The sequence below is a fragment of the Eleutherodactylus coqui genome, chromosome 2 (genome assembly GCF_035609145.1).
Source record: "Eleutherodactylus coqui strain aEleCoq1 chromosome 2, aEleCoq1.hap1, whole genome shotgun sequence".
Classification (NCBI taxonomy): Eukaryota; Metazoa; Chordata; class Amphibia; order Anura; family Eleutherodactylidae; genus Eleutherodactylus; species Eleutherodactylus coqui.
The window spans coordinates 92,808,870-92,827,296 of NC_089838.1; the positions used below are offsets into that span (position 1 = coordinate 92,808,870).

An 18,427-nucleotide genomic window follows, 5' to 3' on the forward strand; every position below is an offset into this window, starting at 1 on the left:
AAGAAAAAAAGATAAGTGACAGGTATGTGCAGACGCCAGCTGGGCACATGGTCAGATTCTGCTTCGGGATCCGACCCATTCATGTGCAGATGGCCTTGAAGGTGTGATTTCGATGTGTTTTTTTTTTTTCATACTTTACCTTTTTATTTTTTGTCCCACTAGCGAACTTAACTATCAGCATTTATCACTCTAATGTAGGGTTCCCCAACTCCAGTCCTCAGGGACCGCCAACAGGTGATGTTTTCAGGATTTCCTCAATATTGCATAGGTGATGTAATTATTGTCGGTGCCTCAGACATTGCCACAGGTGTTCTTACTATACGAGATCCTGAAAACATGACCTGTTGGTGGTCCCTGAGACCTGGAGTTGGGGACCTTTGCTCTAATGCACGACTAGACTTCAGTGTAGTCGTGCATTGGAAAGCCTATGCGGTTAGCCAGAGGCTGAGCCTTATAATAGACCACTGCAGCTGGAAGACCCAGGAGGTTATATCCAAGTCTCCTGGTGCCATAGCAACCCATCAGGACCCCGTGATCACATCGCAGGGGTTTGATGGGTGACAGAGGGAGCCCCCTCCCTCTGTCAGCCTTTTACATGCCATGGTCGTACTGTAAAGGGGTTTAAACACTGGGGATCTGAGGTTTCTTTGGTCCCAGGCGTTTAGAGCAAGTGCCTGGCTGTTATCCAACAGCCACGCACCCGTGTAGGGCTTCTAATGCAGGCATGTAAAAGCCCCTTAACAGCCCCCGTTAAGTAAATTTACCGCTATACTTACAAATCTTCACAAAATCTTTAAGGCTTAATAGATCAAAAACATTTGTGTCCAGTGAAAGGGTTAAAAGGCAAATTTCTCTTGTGGCAACCCATTACAATGCGATAAACAAGATACCATAATGCTTTGTGTTATAGGCACCAGATTTAATGAAAAATCAGACAATATAGCAAACATAACTGAAAATTAGTACATCAGGATTTGCCCATCAGGCAACTCACAGTTTCAGAAAGTTTTATGAAAAAACATAAGAAATAAATACAATGTATTCTACAACTTAGCAAGAACATAAAAAGGAGGTCACATCTGTGAGGAAACAATAGCCTGAGCATCCTGTGCATGAGAAGACCTCACCCCCCGGGTTGTGGACCGCGCTGAACAAATTGTCCATCTGAAGTCTTGTAGCCACTAAACCACAACTTTACCTAAAGGATGAGGTCTTTCTTCTGCACCCCTCAAAGTTCTCATAACATTGAAAACAAACAGCTCATTTTATAACCATTTCATTAAAAAAAAAACAGAAACACACAACAACTTTATACAACATAAAAAGTAAACTAAAAGCCAAAATCACATCATTTATACACAAGCACATAAGGATAAAATAAGTAGCTGCCCAAAGAAATAAAAAGGTGCAAGACGGTCATGTGACAAGTACACTTCACTAGCAGGTCTTAATAAAAAGTACTTAATCCGTTACAATAAAAGAATATAAAAGTAACAGTAAGATAAAGCAAAGACACGCTGGGCCTCATCAGCAACAATGCTAAGAAACAAAACAAAAAAAAATAAATCAGTGTTGCCATAACAACCAAACCTGCTGTCCAACTCTTGCAATGGGCGACACTGACTTTGTTAAAACAATGTATATGTATGAGGGCCATTATATTTTGGCTGTGCCTATAATAAAATATACGGAAAAGAAAAGGAATTAGTATTTTTAAGCAATACTTTTGGGTTTAGACATCTTGGAGTCATTTCCCACAATGAGGACAAATTATTATTCAGCCTTATTGACTGACAATGGTCATGCCAGCGAAGGGCTGATACGGAAAGCAGTAGGAGAGATCAAAACTGGTAGAAAGAAAAAAAGCGGAGTACTTGCCCGTGGCAGCCAGACTCTACCTTTCATTTTTCAAGGGTCGCTTAAAAGAAATGAGAGCAGTGAACAGATAGGCTGTTCTGGACAACTACGCCACTTTTCCTTTGTGCCAGTGTAGTTACATCCCTTATTGTATGATTAAAGAGGTTGCCTGCTTACTGGACAGCTCCGCTTCCATACAATTGCCTGCATAAAAACAAACAGACTTATACTTGCCCCTCTGTGGCTGCTGGGATCAAACACTGTAGCCCCACTGTGGTCCCAGTGATTGTTGACACATTATGTCACAGGAAGTCAGGTGACTGTTGCAGCATCACATTCTTGAACTCCTGGCATCATGACGCTCAGGATGTGAGCGCTGATGCCAGGAGTTCAAGAACGTGATGCTGCAGCAGTCACCTGAATTCCTGTGACAATGTGTCAACAATCACTGGGACCACAGCGGGGCTACAGCGTTGGATCCCAGCAGCCACCTGATTTCCTGTGACATATATTCCATAAGCCTGAGGAAGAACCCCAAGTAGGTTTGAAAGCTTGCTATAACATCACGTTTTTTTTGTTACCCATTAAAAGGTATCATATCTACAAGATAACTTGGTTTCTCTTGCTGAGAACAAATCACATCTGTTACAAGAATCACTGTGGCCGCAGTGCTGGATCCTGGCGGCCGCGGAGGGACAAGTATAGATCTGTTTATTCTTTTACTGCTATTGAATTAGAGTTGTCTAGTAAGCGGACAACCACTTTAACTCTTGCTCCTAGACGAGAAATCCCTGAGTGTCAACTTCCAGCATCAAAGCCAAAGTAGATGAAAAATACTCAGATGAGCACCTCAAACAGCATCCAATGTGATGCTGTGAGGAAGCTAGATGGTAGACATCTGGATACCCTTGCAAACCCCTATCCAGGAGGAGTATATGGACATCATTGAGAGGGCTCTGCACTATAGACCAGAGCAGAGAGCCACCAAGCAAGAGTGGATATGTTCTGGCAGACTCCTCCCAGCCCTCTGGTCCCAAGATGAAATTTTGTGCCGAAACCAAAGGCAGCGGTTATTTCACCTGCTGTTGCCCTTCTGCTCTGATGGTTCAGTGTCCTATTTTCAGCCTACAGAATGGCCAGCGCAATCCTCAGACTACCTAATCATCAAAGTGCACTGATAGTGTTAGACTACCAATGCACTATACTTGCTTTGATTGGCCAGCACTGCTCACGTGATCAGCACTAGCCAATCAGAGAGCAGTGCAGTGTGTATTAGGTAGGTAGAAAATTGAAGTGGTCATCTTGGATAACTGAAAACAGGATCCTGAACCTGCATTGGTAGAGAAGAATGCCAGCAGGTGATACTCTTTCTCCTTTGGCCCCAGAACAGAGAATTATCTCAAAACTGGAGGCTCACTTTACTAGTCCTCCATTTCTGTATGGCGATTGCCTGAGATTCCAGAAGCCGGACCTGTGGTGATACAGCTGCCACGTTATATGAGAAACTGTAAAAATAAAAACCCTCAGTCCTTGCAGTGTGCCAGACTGCTGGAAGCGGCCGGTTCATGTTAAACATGTTCTTTAGCGCAGATCTGGACGTTATATAATGGGAATGGAAGGAGGAACAAACTTGCAGTGCAATACTGGCACATGTCAACAGCTGGCAGCTTAAACTTTAGTTTGGCAATACTAGTTGACAATGTGCCACGCTTGAAGCTAAAGAGAAAAAAAAATTAAAAAGAATGTTTCCGACGCACTCACACACGATATTGCTTTGGCATCAGCAACTTGCAGGAGGCTTTTACAGGTTGCCCATTACTCCAAATGCGGGCACTGTGAGCAGGGGACATAGCCCACTCTCTTCTGCCAGCATCTGTGACTTTTTGCCCATGAGAATTCCAGTCATCTCCACGCGATCTTCACTGTACAGATGTTGAAACCCATCATAAAACTCATCTGTCTCCATGACAAGTGTGGCCTCGTGGACAGGCTTGAAGTCTTGTGTGACAGTCTGGTCCCCTTTCACAGTTACAGAAGGAAGACAATAAGAGACTCGGTCCCCAATATGTGTCTGAATGTCATTTTTGGCAGGAATGAAAATGTAGACGGGATTGGATGGCGTTTCAAGGCGTCGATCAACCAGTTCCTTACAGCGGATGAACTTGGCGTTGTCCACCTGTAGAACACGTATACTGATTAGTTCCCAGAACTTCATACGGTTACAGATTTTTAATAGACGGATACAAGCACAGAAAAAGCTCAATATTTTGCTAGACATGTAAGCAATAAAGGGATTGACAATCAGAAAATTATCTATTGTTTATAACAAGTTTTTATTTTAACTCTTTGGGATTTTTTTTAACCCTTTCCAATCCACTGCCTGATGTCTGAAGACATTCTGATTGAAGGCTGAACAGCTCCGATGTCGGAAGACGTCCGCCGGGATATTCTTACTGTATATTATTGGCCGCTCTGTTATCGGGGGCCTCTCCAGCATGTCCCATAGCGCAGTACTAGCTCTAGCCAGCAGATGGCGCTATTGTGTAATGGCAGAAAAAGAGAACCCCCTAGGTAACCCTGAATCTAAAATTGGATTGCAAAGGGTTAATGTCCCATGTCGCCATATATAGTTTTTTCTAAACCCTAACATTTTGCAGTTTTCATTCTGGCCACTAGGCTCAATAATCAGCGAATGTCCCTTTTACACGGGCTGAGAATCTCATGATTGTCGTTTGCCTGACGGAACAAGTTGATCCTAGATGAAACATTGAACAATCAGTGTTTAAACGGCACAACAAGTGCCTGAACCGGCGATTATTTTTATGCCGGCTGAAACTAAACGACGAGCGAGAACCTCATGATTCTCGCTAGTCAGTCGTTGGCTCGTGTTTATGTCTACTTGCTTTGTATGGCAGCCTCACGGACCACAGAAACAGTAGTGGCAAGTGTTTTTTCATTACATTCCCCTGAAGTAAGTGAGGTCTGTCAGAATCCGTGACGAATGGAAGTCATGATGCTAGCGTGTGCAGAGCCATGTAAGACCTACATTTTGTACAATCTAGTACCGGGCCTACTTGTCAACTTTGCAGTGTCAGAAGTTAAACTGGTCCAGTGTTCCCCAACTTCAGTCCTCAAGTAACCACAACAGGTGATGTATTCCTTAGAGAACATCTAACATTGTTTTTTTCCAGTAATCTGTACATATGAAGACATGAAACTGTCTTAAGGAGAAACAGACATACGTCTCATCTTCCAGTAACCCCAGTCTACCTCCTTCCCTGCCTGCGGGCTGTCTGGAAGGGTTGAGAAACTTCCATAGTCTTAATCAGTAAGCAATAATATAGTAAACAGAAGAAGGGAGGCGGCGGAGCGGGGAGACATGCGGCTGTCTCAGACTAGTGTGTATAGTACATTGGTATGTGGGGACAGCAGGAAGCTGCCCTAAGGTAAAGGTGAGCAGGCAATACTTCTACTGACTGCATGGAACAATAGAAAAGGAAAAAAGTATTAAAAAAAGAATAAAAACTTCCAGCTCCAAGTAATACACACTGCAGCTGCCTGACGAGTGACGGTCTCTTGTGTAATAAATATATTATATTACCAAGTAACACAAATGTGAAGAATATTATGGTACGTTTACTGGTGGATTTTCTTAACTTCAGTTACCCTTTAATCTTAATACACACATGCACACTTTAAAAGGGGATGTCCAGGGTTAGAAAAACATGGCCGCTTTCTTCCAAACACAGCACCACGCTTGGCCACAGGGTTGTGTGTGGTATTGCAGCTGAGCTCCACTGAAGTGAATGGGAGCTGAGCGCCAATAGCAGACAACCCACGGACAAGGGTGATGTCATATTTGGAAGAGAGCAGCCATGTTTTTAACCCTGCACAACCCCTTTGAGGAAGGCGCTACATGGAGACATAAGGCGTTGAGGCAGAACAATTATCATTAAATAGATGAATTGAACCACGATCATTCAGTCTAAACACAAGCAGATAATCGTTCACTTTTTGTTCGTCATTCATTTTCTGCAGGCATACAAGTCGTTGGCTCGTTCATTTCTCGTTCGGTTTAATCAGCGCTCGCTCACTCTTTCTCAGTCACTTATACAGCGAATGTGAATGATTTAACGATGTGTCTGCTCATATGAACAGGCTGCATGAGAGCGAACGAGCTAGCGGTGACATGACTGACGCATTCAAACGATCTGACACGATCATCTGTAGAACCTGAAGACTGGATCAGATTTTATAAAGTCTTCTTTTTCTTCTTCTCATACCCATTTCATCTGCCAATCTAGTGTATGGTTGTGATCGGTCATGTGACAGAGGCCGACAAGGTCGTAACTTTATTTTTCGTTTTATGAAACCCCACAATTACCATCTAAAGTAAAAATGTTGTTTTTTGATAATGGAGGTTTCTACCTACCTTTATTTTCTTCAGCAGTTCCATCATAACAGGGAACCACTCGGCGGCCATCCTCTCCAACTCCAAGGTGATAATTGCCAAGGCCAGCGTGGAGCCTCTGAACTGCAATAACTGGTGGCACGCCATGCAGTGCTGCAGCTGCCTGGTCAAGAGCGCTACGTGGAGGGAAGGATTCATCTGAGAGAAGCCACCAAAGAGATGAGGCCAGTTGGACATCACCATGGCATGGAACTGTAGGGAAAAAGCAAATGTCTACATGTCTAGGTCAACTGTCTTCATTTTTGCACTTCTGATGACCAAATGTGGCAAAAGCAACACGCAGCTCACATCAGGAAGGCTGAAATGTGGCCACCATTCACGTGTTCATACATTGTCATTACCCATTGGACTACTAAGCTTCTAATGAATGTAACTACCATGTTCTCTGGACACAACCAATTGTATGTGTTTCGTTCCTTGGCTACATTAGTGATCCTTGCTTATGCTCCGATTTAACCCACTAAATCCAACATTATCAGCAGGCTGCTGCAAGCAGATCAGGACGCGAGGCGAATAAGAGACGCCATGTTTCAGTTATTACTTAATCAAAAAGTTCTCCCTTTATACAAGTAAACTTACTGCCTGGGGAGGGGGAGAGGGGATTTAAAAACCAATTATCCAAACTGTACACCCTTGTACAAGTGAAGCAGGAATTGTGTCATTGTAGCCAATGACAATCAGAGAAGACACTAGATTCCCATTCCTTCAGTCTTAGAAATATGTAATGTATGCGCACAGAAAGATACAGGGATATATAGTCAGGACCACGCCAAAGCTTTCCAGCTATGTTCTTGATCAGGGTATTCTTCCACCATACGCCAGGCCAATCTACACATACCAGCATGTCTCCTGCTCAGAGAAGCGGGTAAACAAATGGAAGTTCTGCCGCCGCATGAAGAGCGCCGCCCCTCTAGATACAATTTTGCCTTAATAGTTTTTTCTGCTTGAATAGGAGTTACTTTCCAGCAGAGAACGAGTCGCAGACATACATTCGGGCCTCCACCCTCCCATGAGAATACAAGTGCCGGTACAAGGACACACTAAGCTTCAGGCCTTCTTGGTGACAGATGTATAATGTGTTGAAAAAGCAGACAGCTTTGTATGTACAGTGTTATTCGAATGAAAAGCAGAGACAGAAATATTTTTGCAACATGTTAATATTTCAATAAGTAGAAAATTTAAGAAAAATTTAGAGAGTGGAATAGATTTTTTTTTAAATTAAAAAGTTTTATTTTTGTCCAACTAAGTCAGTGACTTGCAAAGTAGCTTCTTCAGTCTAGACCTTGAGTAGCAGTTTGTGCATACATGTGTTTATCGTGTACAATCATACTTCTTTCAGTTACATATCCTTACAGTGTTCAGGAAGTCCACTGGGGTGGATGTGTACAGATCCCACTGCAGTTTATCCAGTATGATTCTCTCCATCCTTAAGATCTCTGCAGAGGAGTACATGCAGCCACTCTGCACCGCAAGCTTCTTCACTGATGGGATTAACTACAAGAAATAAAAGTTGAGACAAAACGTTTTACTCTCTGTTGTATTATTGAAAAAAAACAAAAACAAAAAAAGGTTTGGTACCATGTTAGCCAGCAGAATAAAATGTGATCATTCTCAGTAAAGAAACCAAGTAATCTTGTAGATATGATACCTTTTAATGGCTAACAAAAATAAATCACGTTATAGCGAGCTTTCGGATCTCTCAGGACCCTTCCTCAGGCATTAAGTCTGAGGAAGGACCCTGAGAGGTCTGAAAGCTTGCAATCATGATATATTTTTGTTAGCCAATAGAAGGTATTGTATCTACAAGATTACTTGGTTCGTCTTGCTGGGAACAATCACGTATCATTGAAAGAAACAGAGTTGAGAGCTGCAACGCATGCATGGTATGGAGACCGGTCAGAAGTAAGAGTTACTAGAACGTAATGAGACCTATTCTATGGAGCACGGTGCGACCCATACACCACTATAGGGTGGAAATTAGAGATGAGCGAGCGTACTCGGAAAAGCACTACTCGCTCGAGTAATGTGCTCTATCCGAGTATCGCTGTGCTCGGGTCTAAAGATTCGGGTGCCGCTGCGGCTGACAGGTGAGTCACAGCGGGGAGCAGGGGAGAGCGGGCGGGAGAGAGGGAGAGAAAGATCTCCCCTCCGTTCCTCCCCGCTCTCCCCTGCAGCTCCCCGCTCCGTGCCGGCACCCGAATCTTCAGACCCGAGCACAGCGATACTCGGATAAAGCAAATTACTCGAGCGAGTAGTGCTTTTTCCGAGTACGCTCACTCATCTCTAGTGGAAATATGAAAGTTAAACATTTGTGTCTGCAAGTTCCTCTGCTCTGAGGGTTTTATCAGCACTTCCTCCTTTATTTCCGCAAGGGTTTCTTCTTATCTCCGTATCAGAATGTTCAGCTACATTGTAATGGCCTCTGAAAGTCTCAAACTGCCATCATGCTCCTCCTCCACTCATTGTCCAACTGACTAGTCTATTTTCAGCTTAAACAGGATTAGTTCTTGTACAAATGGGATGTCCAAGCCCGAAAAGGTTTCTAAAAACTTACAATGGAATAAAAAGACTTAATTCCCTGCCGCTACCATGCCTACACTCCCCCCCCCCCCCCCCCTCCCCAACTATCTGTTCATTCGACTCCAGCAATGATCTGCAATATCATGTGCCCACTGCAGGCAATCACTAGCCACAGCAGTGACCCTAGTGGTGTCGATGCAACACCACCACGGCCAGTGACTGACTGCAGTGGTCAAGTGTCAGCACAACGCAGCATTGCTGGGGACTGGTAGCCAAAGACGGACAGGACCACAGAAGGGGCAGCACGTGGATTGAGAAGACATTTGTTAGGTTTTTTTCCCCCCTTTCTATTTTTACTTTTGACAGTCTGCATTAATAGGATGTTTACCTTTTGGATCGGGTCACACATTGCTGATTTGTGGCAGATTTAGTTGCAGATCTGCAGCAGATTTTACCCTTTCAATTTAATTCCAATTAAAAGGGGGAAATCTGCACCAAAATCTTGTGTAAATTAGTGACGTGTAAACGTACCCTTAAGGTGCAAGATATGAAAACACCAAATACCGTCTTATAAGAGTAGAAATACAACTTGTAGAGTCCTAACAGACAGTATGAAAAGATCTAGTCATACCTCATCCTCTTCATTGGTTTTGGCTGCGAGGTACAAGCATGTGATGGCGATGCACTGAAGATATTTCACCTGAACCTAAAAGTGGGAAAATACAAAATCTTACAAGGCGTTTGCGTGTGTCAGCCTAGAAGGGCTACAGTAGGCTTACGCCGGAGTGCGACTGATTCCTACTAGGACTGTCTATTAGAAGTGACTGTAGGATCCGGCAATGTGAAGGGCACTTGGGGCTCAGTATTCACCTTTACCGATGCTAGAATGCGATTTAGAATGCTGACAGCCAAGCCAAACGTTTCCGGGTAGAACTGGAAGCGCAACTTCATTCCTTCCATCCACAACACGGTGTGTTCATATTCTGTGGGAGAGATATCTGTGCCCTGGAGGGACAAAATCAGATTAGAGAACCAGCATGACGAAACTGTACGAAGACGACAATTACCAGTCCCAACTGTAACCACATGGCCTAGAGTTAAAAGGACAATGTCATCGCGGAACTAGGTTATGGTGCTGCTCTAGGTGGGGGGGAATTGTGGTTTTTATACTCATCCATTTCCCATGGTGTCCTCCCATAAAGTCCATGCATAGTCTGAAATTTCAACTTTTTCAGACGGCTTTGTGTGTGTTCTCCTATAGGGGTCTATGGGAGGGTGGGCGCACAGTGGGCTGAGAAGAGTCAAGGTTTCAGACAGTGTACAGACTTAGTTTATGGTGCAGTTCCGTTGCGACACTGCCCCTTTAAGGCCGTGGTTGGGAACTACTCTAGGTCGCAGATTGGTTCAGGAAGCAACAGGGACATTTTCAGTATTCTGGAATTTCCCAGCAGTGCACATACCTTGATAGTGGAGTATAGAAAGCATGGCACTTTCCACTTGCTGGCTTCTATGAGAAGTGCATTCTCCAGCAGGATTTCCAGGCGCTGGCCTTCCGACAGCCCCGTACACTTCATGGCTGCTGCTGCTGCTGTCAACCAGTCCAGTTTCTACCCCAAGCATAGGTACCTGGAGAGCAGAAATGGTAAAGGAAATAAACCTTGTTATTTGTATAGCACCAACTTATTCCGCTTTCAGGTCATTTATTTATAACGCCCCCCACCAAGCTGGGTACTCATTTACCAACCTCGGAAGGATGGAAGACTGAGTCAACCATGAGCCAGATACCTGCACTATGTGGGGATTGAACCTGCAACCTTCAGGTTGTGAGCGAGAGCTTAGGAGTGCATCAGAAACAAATCATTTGTACGTTCCAACACGTGCATATCAGAGACCGCTTAGTTCTGCCAGGTCTGCATCACCCTTGGCATAGCTTCCTAAACTCTTCTGGTTGGCTTCCATGATGCTCAGAGTTCGAGTCAAGAGACCCGCAGTCAGGCTGGGACCCCCATCCATATTACTGATGAATAATCCGCCCGGCGGTCATCAGCCTGAGTAGTGCGGATGGGAAGTGTGTGGCAAACATCCACTGCATCAAGTGATATACTGTGGATTTAAAATCTGGGTTGCACCTAAAACAACACCTCCCATCTTATCATGTGGGGAGCGGATGTTGGCGCTACGGCAATAGAGTTGGACCTTTTCACCGATATCTGGTAAATTTGTTGCCATGCGACAGAAGGCAGCAGAGAGGCTATGTGACAAAATGGCGTCTGCCACGAAAGTCCGTGGTAGGATATAGCTGCAGACCAGATCAGCTCTGTTAGCGACTACTGTACCTACTGGGGGAGGTTTCCCCTCTAACTGGGGCTCCTATGGATGCCCCAGCTACAGTGGAAAAAAGTGTACAGCCCCATTTACATGCAACGATTATTGCTCAAAATTCATCCAAACAATGGCATAGGAGCGATCATCGTTGCGTGTAAACGCTGCCATCATTTACTTTTCAGCTGAACTATGATTTTAAGGCGATTTCTGCACAGGAGCGCTGATTACATTGTATTCAGACGACAGCCCGTGCGAGAACAATGGTGTTGTGTGCAGAGCTCAAACCGCATGCTGGGCTCTGCAAACAGCTCCCAGGGGCTCATTTACACGCAAATGAAGATTATAAAGCGCTAATTGACATTAGTCTCCATTAACACTTTATGCAAGACGAGCGCTAAAACTGTCAAGGCCTAACATGACATCACGGGGGGCATAGACATTAAAAAAAGTTAAAAAAAATAAGTAAAAACTAAATATTCATATATCTATCCCATCGCTGATGCCAACCTAAACCATCGCCATACGCACCGCTGAAGAGAATACAATAGAGCCATAATACCCCCACACGGGTAAAATCCCTAACACTCTGGTCCTTAAGGGGTTAAGATAATAAACGTCCCGCTATCATCGCCAAGTCCCACGGTACAATTGGTTTACACTGCATACATGATGCGCCGGACTTCCTGTAAGGCTCACGGAGAGGAGCTGGTATGGTGTAGGACCCCTCCAGCGCGGATTCCTGAGTGCTCTGCAGCGCCCCCACAGCTGCGCGGTGCTGGTAGGCGCGGGGTCTCTGGTGCCAATCGACTTCTCTGCCGATTACGCCCATTGAGAACAATGAGCTCTCATGTAATATACGCCAAAATAACATCCGTTTTTTTGATATGTGAGCGAGGCAGCGCAATATATGTCCTATAGGAGCCTACGGGGCATTACTGCACACAGGGGCAGCGCCATAACGTCCTGTATACCAGCTATACATCCCGGGGCTTCATACTTGGAGGTCACCATGACAACAGCATCACCTGCTGAAGGGGTTACAGGAGGGTAGCAGCCCGGGCACACCTGTGTATGACCCGCTCACCTCTGCAGGGCTCACAGCACACAGTCCATGGCGCCCATCCTACTCCGTCCAGTGCACGGCTGCCGCCGCCCCGCAGCACGGCGCCTCCTCAGTGGGGCTCATCAGCCGCGGCGGCAGCTCCCTCTCAGCAGGCCGGGACCGTTTTGTTTACCCCGGGGTTTGAAAGGCACAAACCGCTCCCGGGACACGCCTCCGGGCTGACGTCAGAGCATGGGCGTGCCCTGGGAGAACGTCACCCTGTTATGTAAGGACAAGCAGGAAGCAGCTGCAGGCCTTGCTGCATCCATAGTGCCCCTAGCGGCGAGCTGCGGTGCTGCACTCTTCACCAGACCTGCCGTTATGAGTATCGAACAGGGATGTCGAACTCATTTTCTCCGAACTCATTTTCACATCACCCGTGGGCTGGATTCACACGAACGTATATAGGGTCGGCGTGAAAACCGAGCGATATACGTTCGTGTGAATCCAGCCTTAGGGCAAAAGCACACGTCCGTATGCACAGCTACGCTTGCTGATACGGAGCGCAATTACCTCTCGGAGTATTCAGACGCCTCACTATAGCGGGCAGGGAGATAGGTACGAGCTGTCCCGCAGGCACTATTAACAGGCGAAAATACCGCTAGTGGACACCAAACCATTGAAATCAATGGCTTCGTTTCGCCCCGTTATGGGGCCGTGATTATCACAGTTGAATAATAGGACCAAATCACGCCAATGTTAAACAGCCCTCAGGCGACATTCTCACGAGCGTGAATCTCGCACGAATATGAATTCCTTTCTTTTCAATGGAGTCATACACCGAGCGATACCATGTCCTATTTTTTCGTGTCCCTTGGAACACATCGCTAATTGTTTTCAATGGGGGGGGGGGGGTCAAACACATCACATGCTGTGCGACGCAAATGTGATGTGAGGTTTCCAATGGAAATCAATGGGAAATACTCGCCAATCCTCCGATGTGCGTGAAACAAGCGCCGCAGGAGCAGAACTTCAGAGAAGCGATCGAGGCGTTTTTGCATGATAAACATCTTGCATCTACGGGTAAAACGCACGTTGACAAGCGCAATATCTGGCCAAGTGCCCGACCCGATATCGCTCTCGCCCGTGTGAATGAAGCCTTAGGCACGATATTGTGCTTGCAAACGCGCAATTTTTACAGCTATGAAAAACGGTTTTGATTTTTTAAAAACCGCATCGCTCCTGTGAAGTTGTGATCCTGAAATGCGTGTTTCACGTGCGAAAAAGGATCACAAGTGTTTCCATGGAAACATCGTATCACACGCACACACATCACACGGCATGCAATGTCTTTCAAGGTCCCAGTGAAAACCATAGACGAGGCGTTCCGAGGGCGCCAAAAGATAGAACACGCTGTGATTATATTTTCTTCGCAGCAATGATGTGAGAAAAAAAATATCGCTCATGTGACTGAATCCATTCGTAGAAATAGACTTCATATTCGTGCGAGTTTTCTGCGCATCCCACAAAACTGGCGAGAGAATATCATTTGTGTGAATGCGCCCCCTGATGTACGGGCCGCACGCCTGGAGTCTGACACAGCAGACATGCAGTGTATATAGATGCCCGCACCGCCGACAGCAGTGATAGGCTGGTGAGAGACATTAGATATTTCATGGTGGACTCTCATAATCTTCTGTCATTCTTACCTACTTAAAGGGGCATTCTTGTTAGACGTTAGAGGCCCAGAATAGCGCTGCAGCCCCCTCCTTACCATTCCCATCGGGAGGAGATAGCTGCAGCACCGCTCTGGCCCACTACATAGCGGACAGAGTTGTGCGTCTTACAGGCACCACAGCCCCTTGACATCAGTTGATCGGCGGGCGTGCTGACCATTAGACCCCCGCTGCTCTGATGGCCTATGCTGAAGACCGAAAACCCCCTTAAAAGGTTATTCTGATACATTTTTAACAGGTCATCAATAGATAATCGTCGAGGACCCACCACTCGGATTTCTGCTATTTGATGATTCCTGGTCCTGCTGTCGCTATGGTCAGCAGAGGAAATAGAAAGCGCTGACCATAGTGCAGCGGCCCGTGTTGGTACTGCAGCACAGCGCCAATTGAAGTCAATGGGAGCAACGCCTGCAATACCAACCTTGGCCACCGCACTATGGTCAGTGCTTTCTTCTACCTGACCATAGAGACAGTGGCACCAAGAATCAGCTGATTGGCAGCGATCCGAGCCGGGGTTCCTCGCCGATCATCTATTGATGACCTGTTAGTCATCAATGGCAAAAGTACAAAATGTATATCCCTTAACCCCTTAAGGACCAAGCGCAGTAAATATACAGCGGTTGGTCCTGGGCTTTAAACCCAGTTGATAGTATAAGTACAGCGTGAGATTAAAGCCACTGCTCCTGCAATCAGGGACAGGTCAGGTTCTCGGCTGTCAAACACAGCCAAGGACCCAGAGGAGAAGCAGTTTGTAAAAGTGAAGCATTGTTTAAATAAAAAATGAAAGTGTTTGTTCCATTATGCCACCAGGCGATCTTAGCAGACCCAGATCAGCTCTGTTAGCGACTGATGTCACCACAGGGGATGTTTTCCCCTGTAATTGGGGTTCCTGTAGATGCCCCAGCTACAGTGGAAAAGTATGAAATCCAAAAAAATAAAAAAACTATGTAAATGACCCCCAGAGGTCTTGTATTATGTAATGGTGGACACAGATGGTATAAAAATAGCTACAAAAATAAGTCAAAAAATTAAAGAATAAAATAAAAATATATTACTAAAAAAGAAAATGATCTAAAGCCGACGCCAACCAAAACCGTTACAGTATGCGCCCTGTAATCCGAAACTATACATATTATACAAAACTAGACATAGTAACCGCTGCCACTGGTCAGTCCGCGGTCCGCTGTAACCGCTGCCACTGGTCAGTCCACAGTCCGCTGTAACCGCTGCCACTGGTCAGTCCGCGGTCCGCTGTAACTGCTGCCACTGGTCAGTCCACAGTCCGCTGTAACCGCTGCCACTGGTCAGTCCGCGGTCCGCTGTAACCGCTGCCACTGGTCAGTCCACGGTCCGCTGTAACCGCTGCCACTGGTCAGTCCACGGTCCGCTGTAACCGCTGCCACTGGTCAGTCCACGGTCCGCTGTAACCGCTGCCACTGGTCAGTCCACGGTCCGCTGTAACCGCTGCCACTGGTCAGTCCACAGTCTGCTGTAACCGCTGCCACTGGTCAGTCCGCGGTCCGCTGTAACCGCTGCCACTGGTCAGTCCACGGTCCGCTGTAACCGCTGCCACTGGTCAGTCCACGGTCTGCTGTAAACGCTGCCACTGGTCAGTCCACAGTCCGCTGTAACCGCTGCCACTGGTCAGTCTGCGGTCCGCTGTAACCGCTGCCACTGGTCAGTCCACAGTCCGCTGTAACCGCTGCCACTGGTCAGTCCACAGTCTGCTATAACCGCTGCCACTGGTCAGTCCACAGTCTGCTGTAACCGCTGCCACTGGTCAGTCCACAGTCTGCTGTAACCGCTGCCACTGGTCAGTCCACAGTCTGCTGTAACCGCTGCCACTGGTCAGTCCACAGTCTGCTGTAAATGCTGCCACTGGTCAGTCCACGGTCTGCTGTAAATGCTGCCACTGGTCAGTCCATGGTCTGCTGTAAATACTGCCACCGGTCAGTCCACAGTCTGCTGTAAATACTGCCACCGGTCAGTCCACGGTCTGCTGTAAACGCTGCCACCGGTCAGTCCACGGTCTGCTGTAAATGCTCCCACCAGCCAGTCTAGTGCAAACTATTTGATTGGTCAGTCCACAACGTAGCACAAATGCTGCTGCTAGTCAATGCACAGTCTGAAAACTGCATCCCATTAATCCATTCTGAGCATTGTACTTTACGAGGATATTGTGGCTGTAGATGCAATTGAATCCAGGATGTTGCAGGGTTGGCATCCAATCTGCGGATCCACTCTTATGATTTACATATGGCTGTGGATGAGCCTTAGAGAAACCAGTCCAACACCGAGTGTGAGGGCCCCGACATAGAGAACCCTATATCTCAGCATCATGGACCATTGTCAATGTGATATCAGGGGAATATTTTGAGAAAATATAATCAAAACCAGTGACCAAGAAAATTCTAAGCAGTTATTAATAGAACTGTGCTTTCCCAATAAGGGTGGCACCCCGTGCTGAAAATATAGATGGACAGCCTATTGCTAACATGCTAATGATATGTGAGAATACTGCAGGCTTGGGTGTTGTTGCATTTAGAATATTTAGAACACTGGATTGTTATCAGCAGTGTCCTGCCCGTGGGTGGTGGAGAACTTGACATGCATTAATATATTATTATTACTTCTTTAATGTTTCATGTCCTCCTGTTCCTTGTATACTCATTGGTATACAGGCTCCATATATAAAAGACACATAGAATTGTCTCTTAAAGTGGGACTACAAGGGTACTGTGAAAGTGTTATAAATTAGTACCCATTGTACGGATCTTTGCATGCAGCATTGGTGTGCGCTTGTGTAAGGGGGAGGTATAGGTTATCACTGTTTAATGATAGTATGATGTAATTTTCATTGCATTGTACTGTCTCTTTAAAAGGGAGCAGGTACAGAGGAACAGAGCAAAGCAGAAAGAAGAGACAGGAAACATCTGAGGGGCTTGGTGCAGGACAGAGGTTGAAGCAAGACTCTCTTATGGTGTAATGCAGTGTCACATATACTAAGTATCTTCCAGGAGAAAGGGATACAGCCTAGCAGGGAGTGCCAAGCTATTGCAGAGACATATGCGCTGTCTCTGCAATAGATCGGCATTCCTACTTAGCCAGTGAATGCTACGTCACAGTGACGTAGCGTACATTGACGGGCAGGAAGAAGAATGTGAGGAGTGCATGCTTCATAAGAAGGAGAAAAGGATCCAGCTGACCAGAGGTGAGGTGACCCGGGGAAATGGAGAAGATCAGCGAGGAGAAGATGCGGTAAAGAGTCTGCCAGGGAAGGAATAGGTGAGTATAGAATTTTTGGTTTTAATGACAATACCCCTTTAAGGCTAATTTCACATGGGCAGGCGCTACATTAGGCCATGAAACTCAACCCGAAATCTCGCTTGGAGCTAGGAAACGTGCGATGTCCTTGTGGATGCAAGACTTTTATGTGTCAAAACGCCTCTCACCACTTCAGGGAAGTAGCGAACCTCCAGCTCGGCTTGCAGCTGCACTGGAGGATTGGCAAGTGTTTCCTATTGGAAACCTCACATTGCATCGCACTCGCATGCATCTCGCATGCCTTGTAATGTTTTTTTTCCGGCCCCATTGAAAACATTTGCACAAGGAAAAACTACAAGCAATGGGATGAAACTGAAAGGAAGGAGACACAGATTAACATAGTATGTCAGGCAGATATTAGAAAAAACTTTGACAGTAAGGGTGATCAATGAGTGGAACAGGTTGCCACAGGATGTGGTGAGTTCTCCTTTTCAAACACACTGGACAGACATCTGGCTGGGATTATTTAGTTAACCTACACTGAGCAGCGGGTTGAGCCCGATGACCCTGGAGGTCCCTTCCAACTCTACCACTCTATGAATGTTGCTGTGCAGCCCTAGCCTTATAGAAGACAGCTAATTTCCATCAGTGTGGAAACTGAATACAATTTCTATATGAATTTTCTCCCATAGTTAAGATCTCAATCATGGGACTGAATATATACAGTCTCTACAGGGACAGTACAGGTGAGTCGTGTATATAGAAGTCTTACAACAGTCCCCTAGCGCAGTCCCCCAAATCTCTGCTTGAGCTATAGTACATAGAAGCAGGCTCATCTACACAGCTATATAAGTGTAACAGTACTCTTACCTCTCCACTCAGTAGAGCTTCTTCTCAGCTGGCAACATATTCAATAAACCTTAACAAAGTATCAGGACCGAAGACACCATGAGAGTGAAGACAATACAGAGCGAGGATGTGGGAGTGAGTAACATGACAGGCATCAATGTGATGACATTCTCCATTAGTTATTAGCTTTGTCCACACCTATTAATCATTCTCCGCTGAGCAGATGACTAAAGCACACACCTGAACACTGACATTCCTCCATATATATATACCATCATCATGGTAAATAACATGGTCATCTCACAGCAGCCGCCATGTCTTTATTGCATCGTGTCATAACCTATTTGTTACTAGGGCTCATTC

General features: G+C 45.9%; 1 protein-coding gene across 2 annotated transcripts; it reads right to left on the reverse strand.

The window, feature by feature from the left end:
- Nucleotides 1-898: 898 nt before the first annotated feature.
- CCNI2 (cyclin I family member 2) lies at nucleotides 899-18,230 on the reverse strand. Of its 2 annotated transcripts, none has more exons than XM_066591212.1 (7): nucleotides 18,086-18,230; nucleotides 10,309-10,474; nucleotides 9,719-9,853; nucleotides 9,480-9,554; nucleotides 7,682-7,822; nucleotides 6,290-6,520; nucleotides 899-4,033 (listed from the first exon to the last, which is right to left on the reverse strand). In XM_066591212.1, the coding sequence occupies exons 2-7, from the start codon at nucleotides 10,420-10,422 to the stop codon at nucleotides 3,659-3,661; spliced, it is 1,071 nt and encodes a 356-aa protein (XP_066447309.1). In that variant the 5' UTR covers nucleotides 10,423-10,474; nucleotides 18,086-18,230; the 3' UTR covers nucleotides 899-3,658. The 2 variants fall into 2 exon arrangements, with proteins under 2 accessions (XP_066447309.1, XP_066447308.1); XM_066591211.1 differs by lacking the exon at nucleotides 18,086-18,230 and adding an exon at nucleotides 12,258-12,461.
- Between the last annotated feature and the right edge of the window lie 197 nt (nucleotides 18,231-18,427).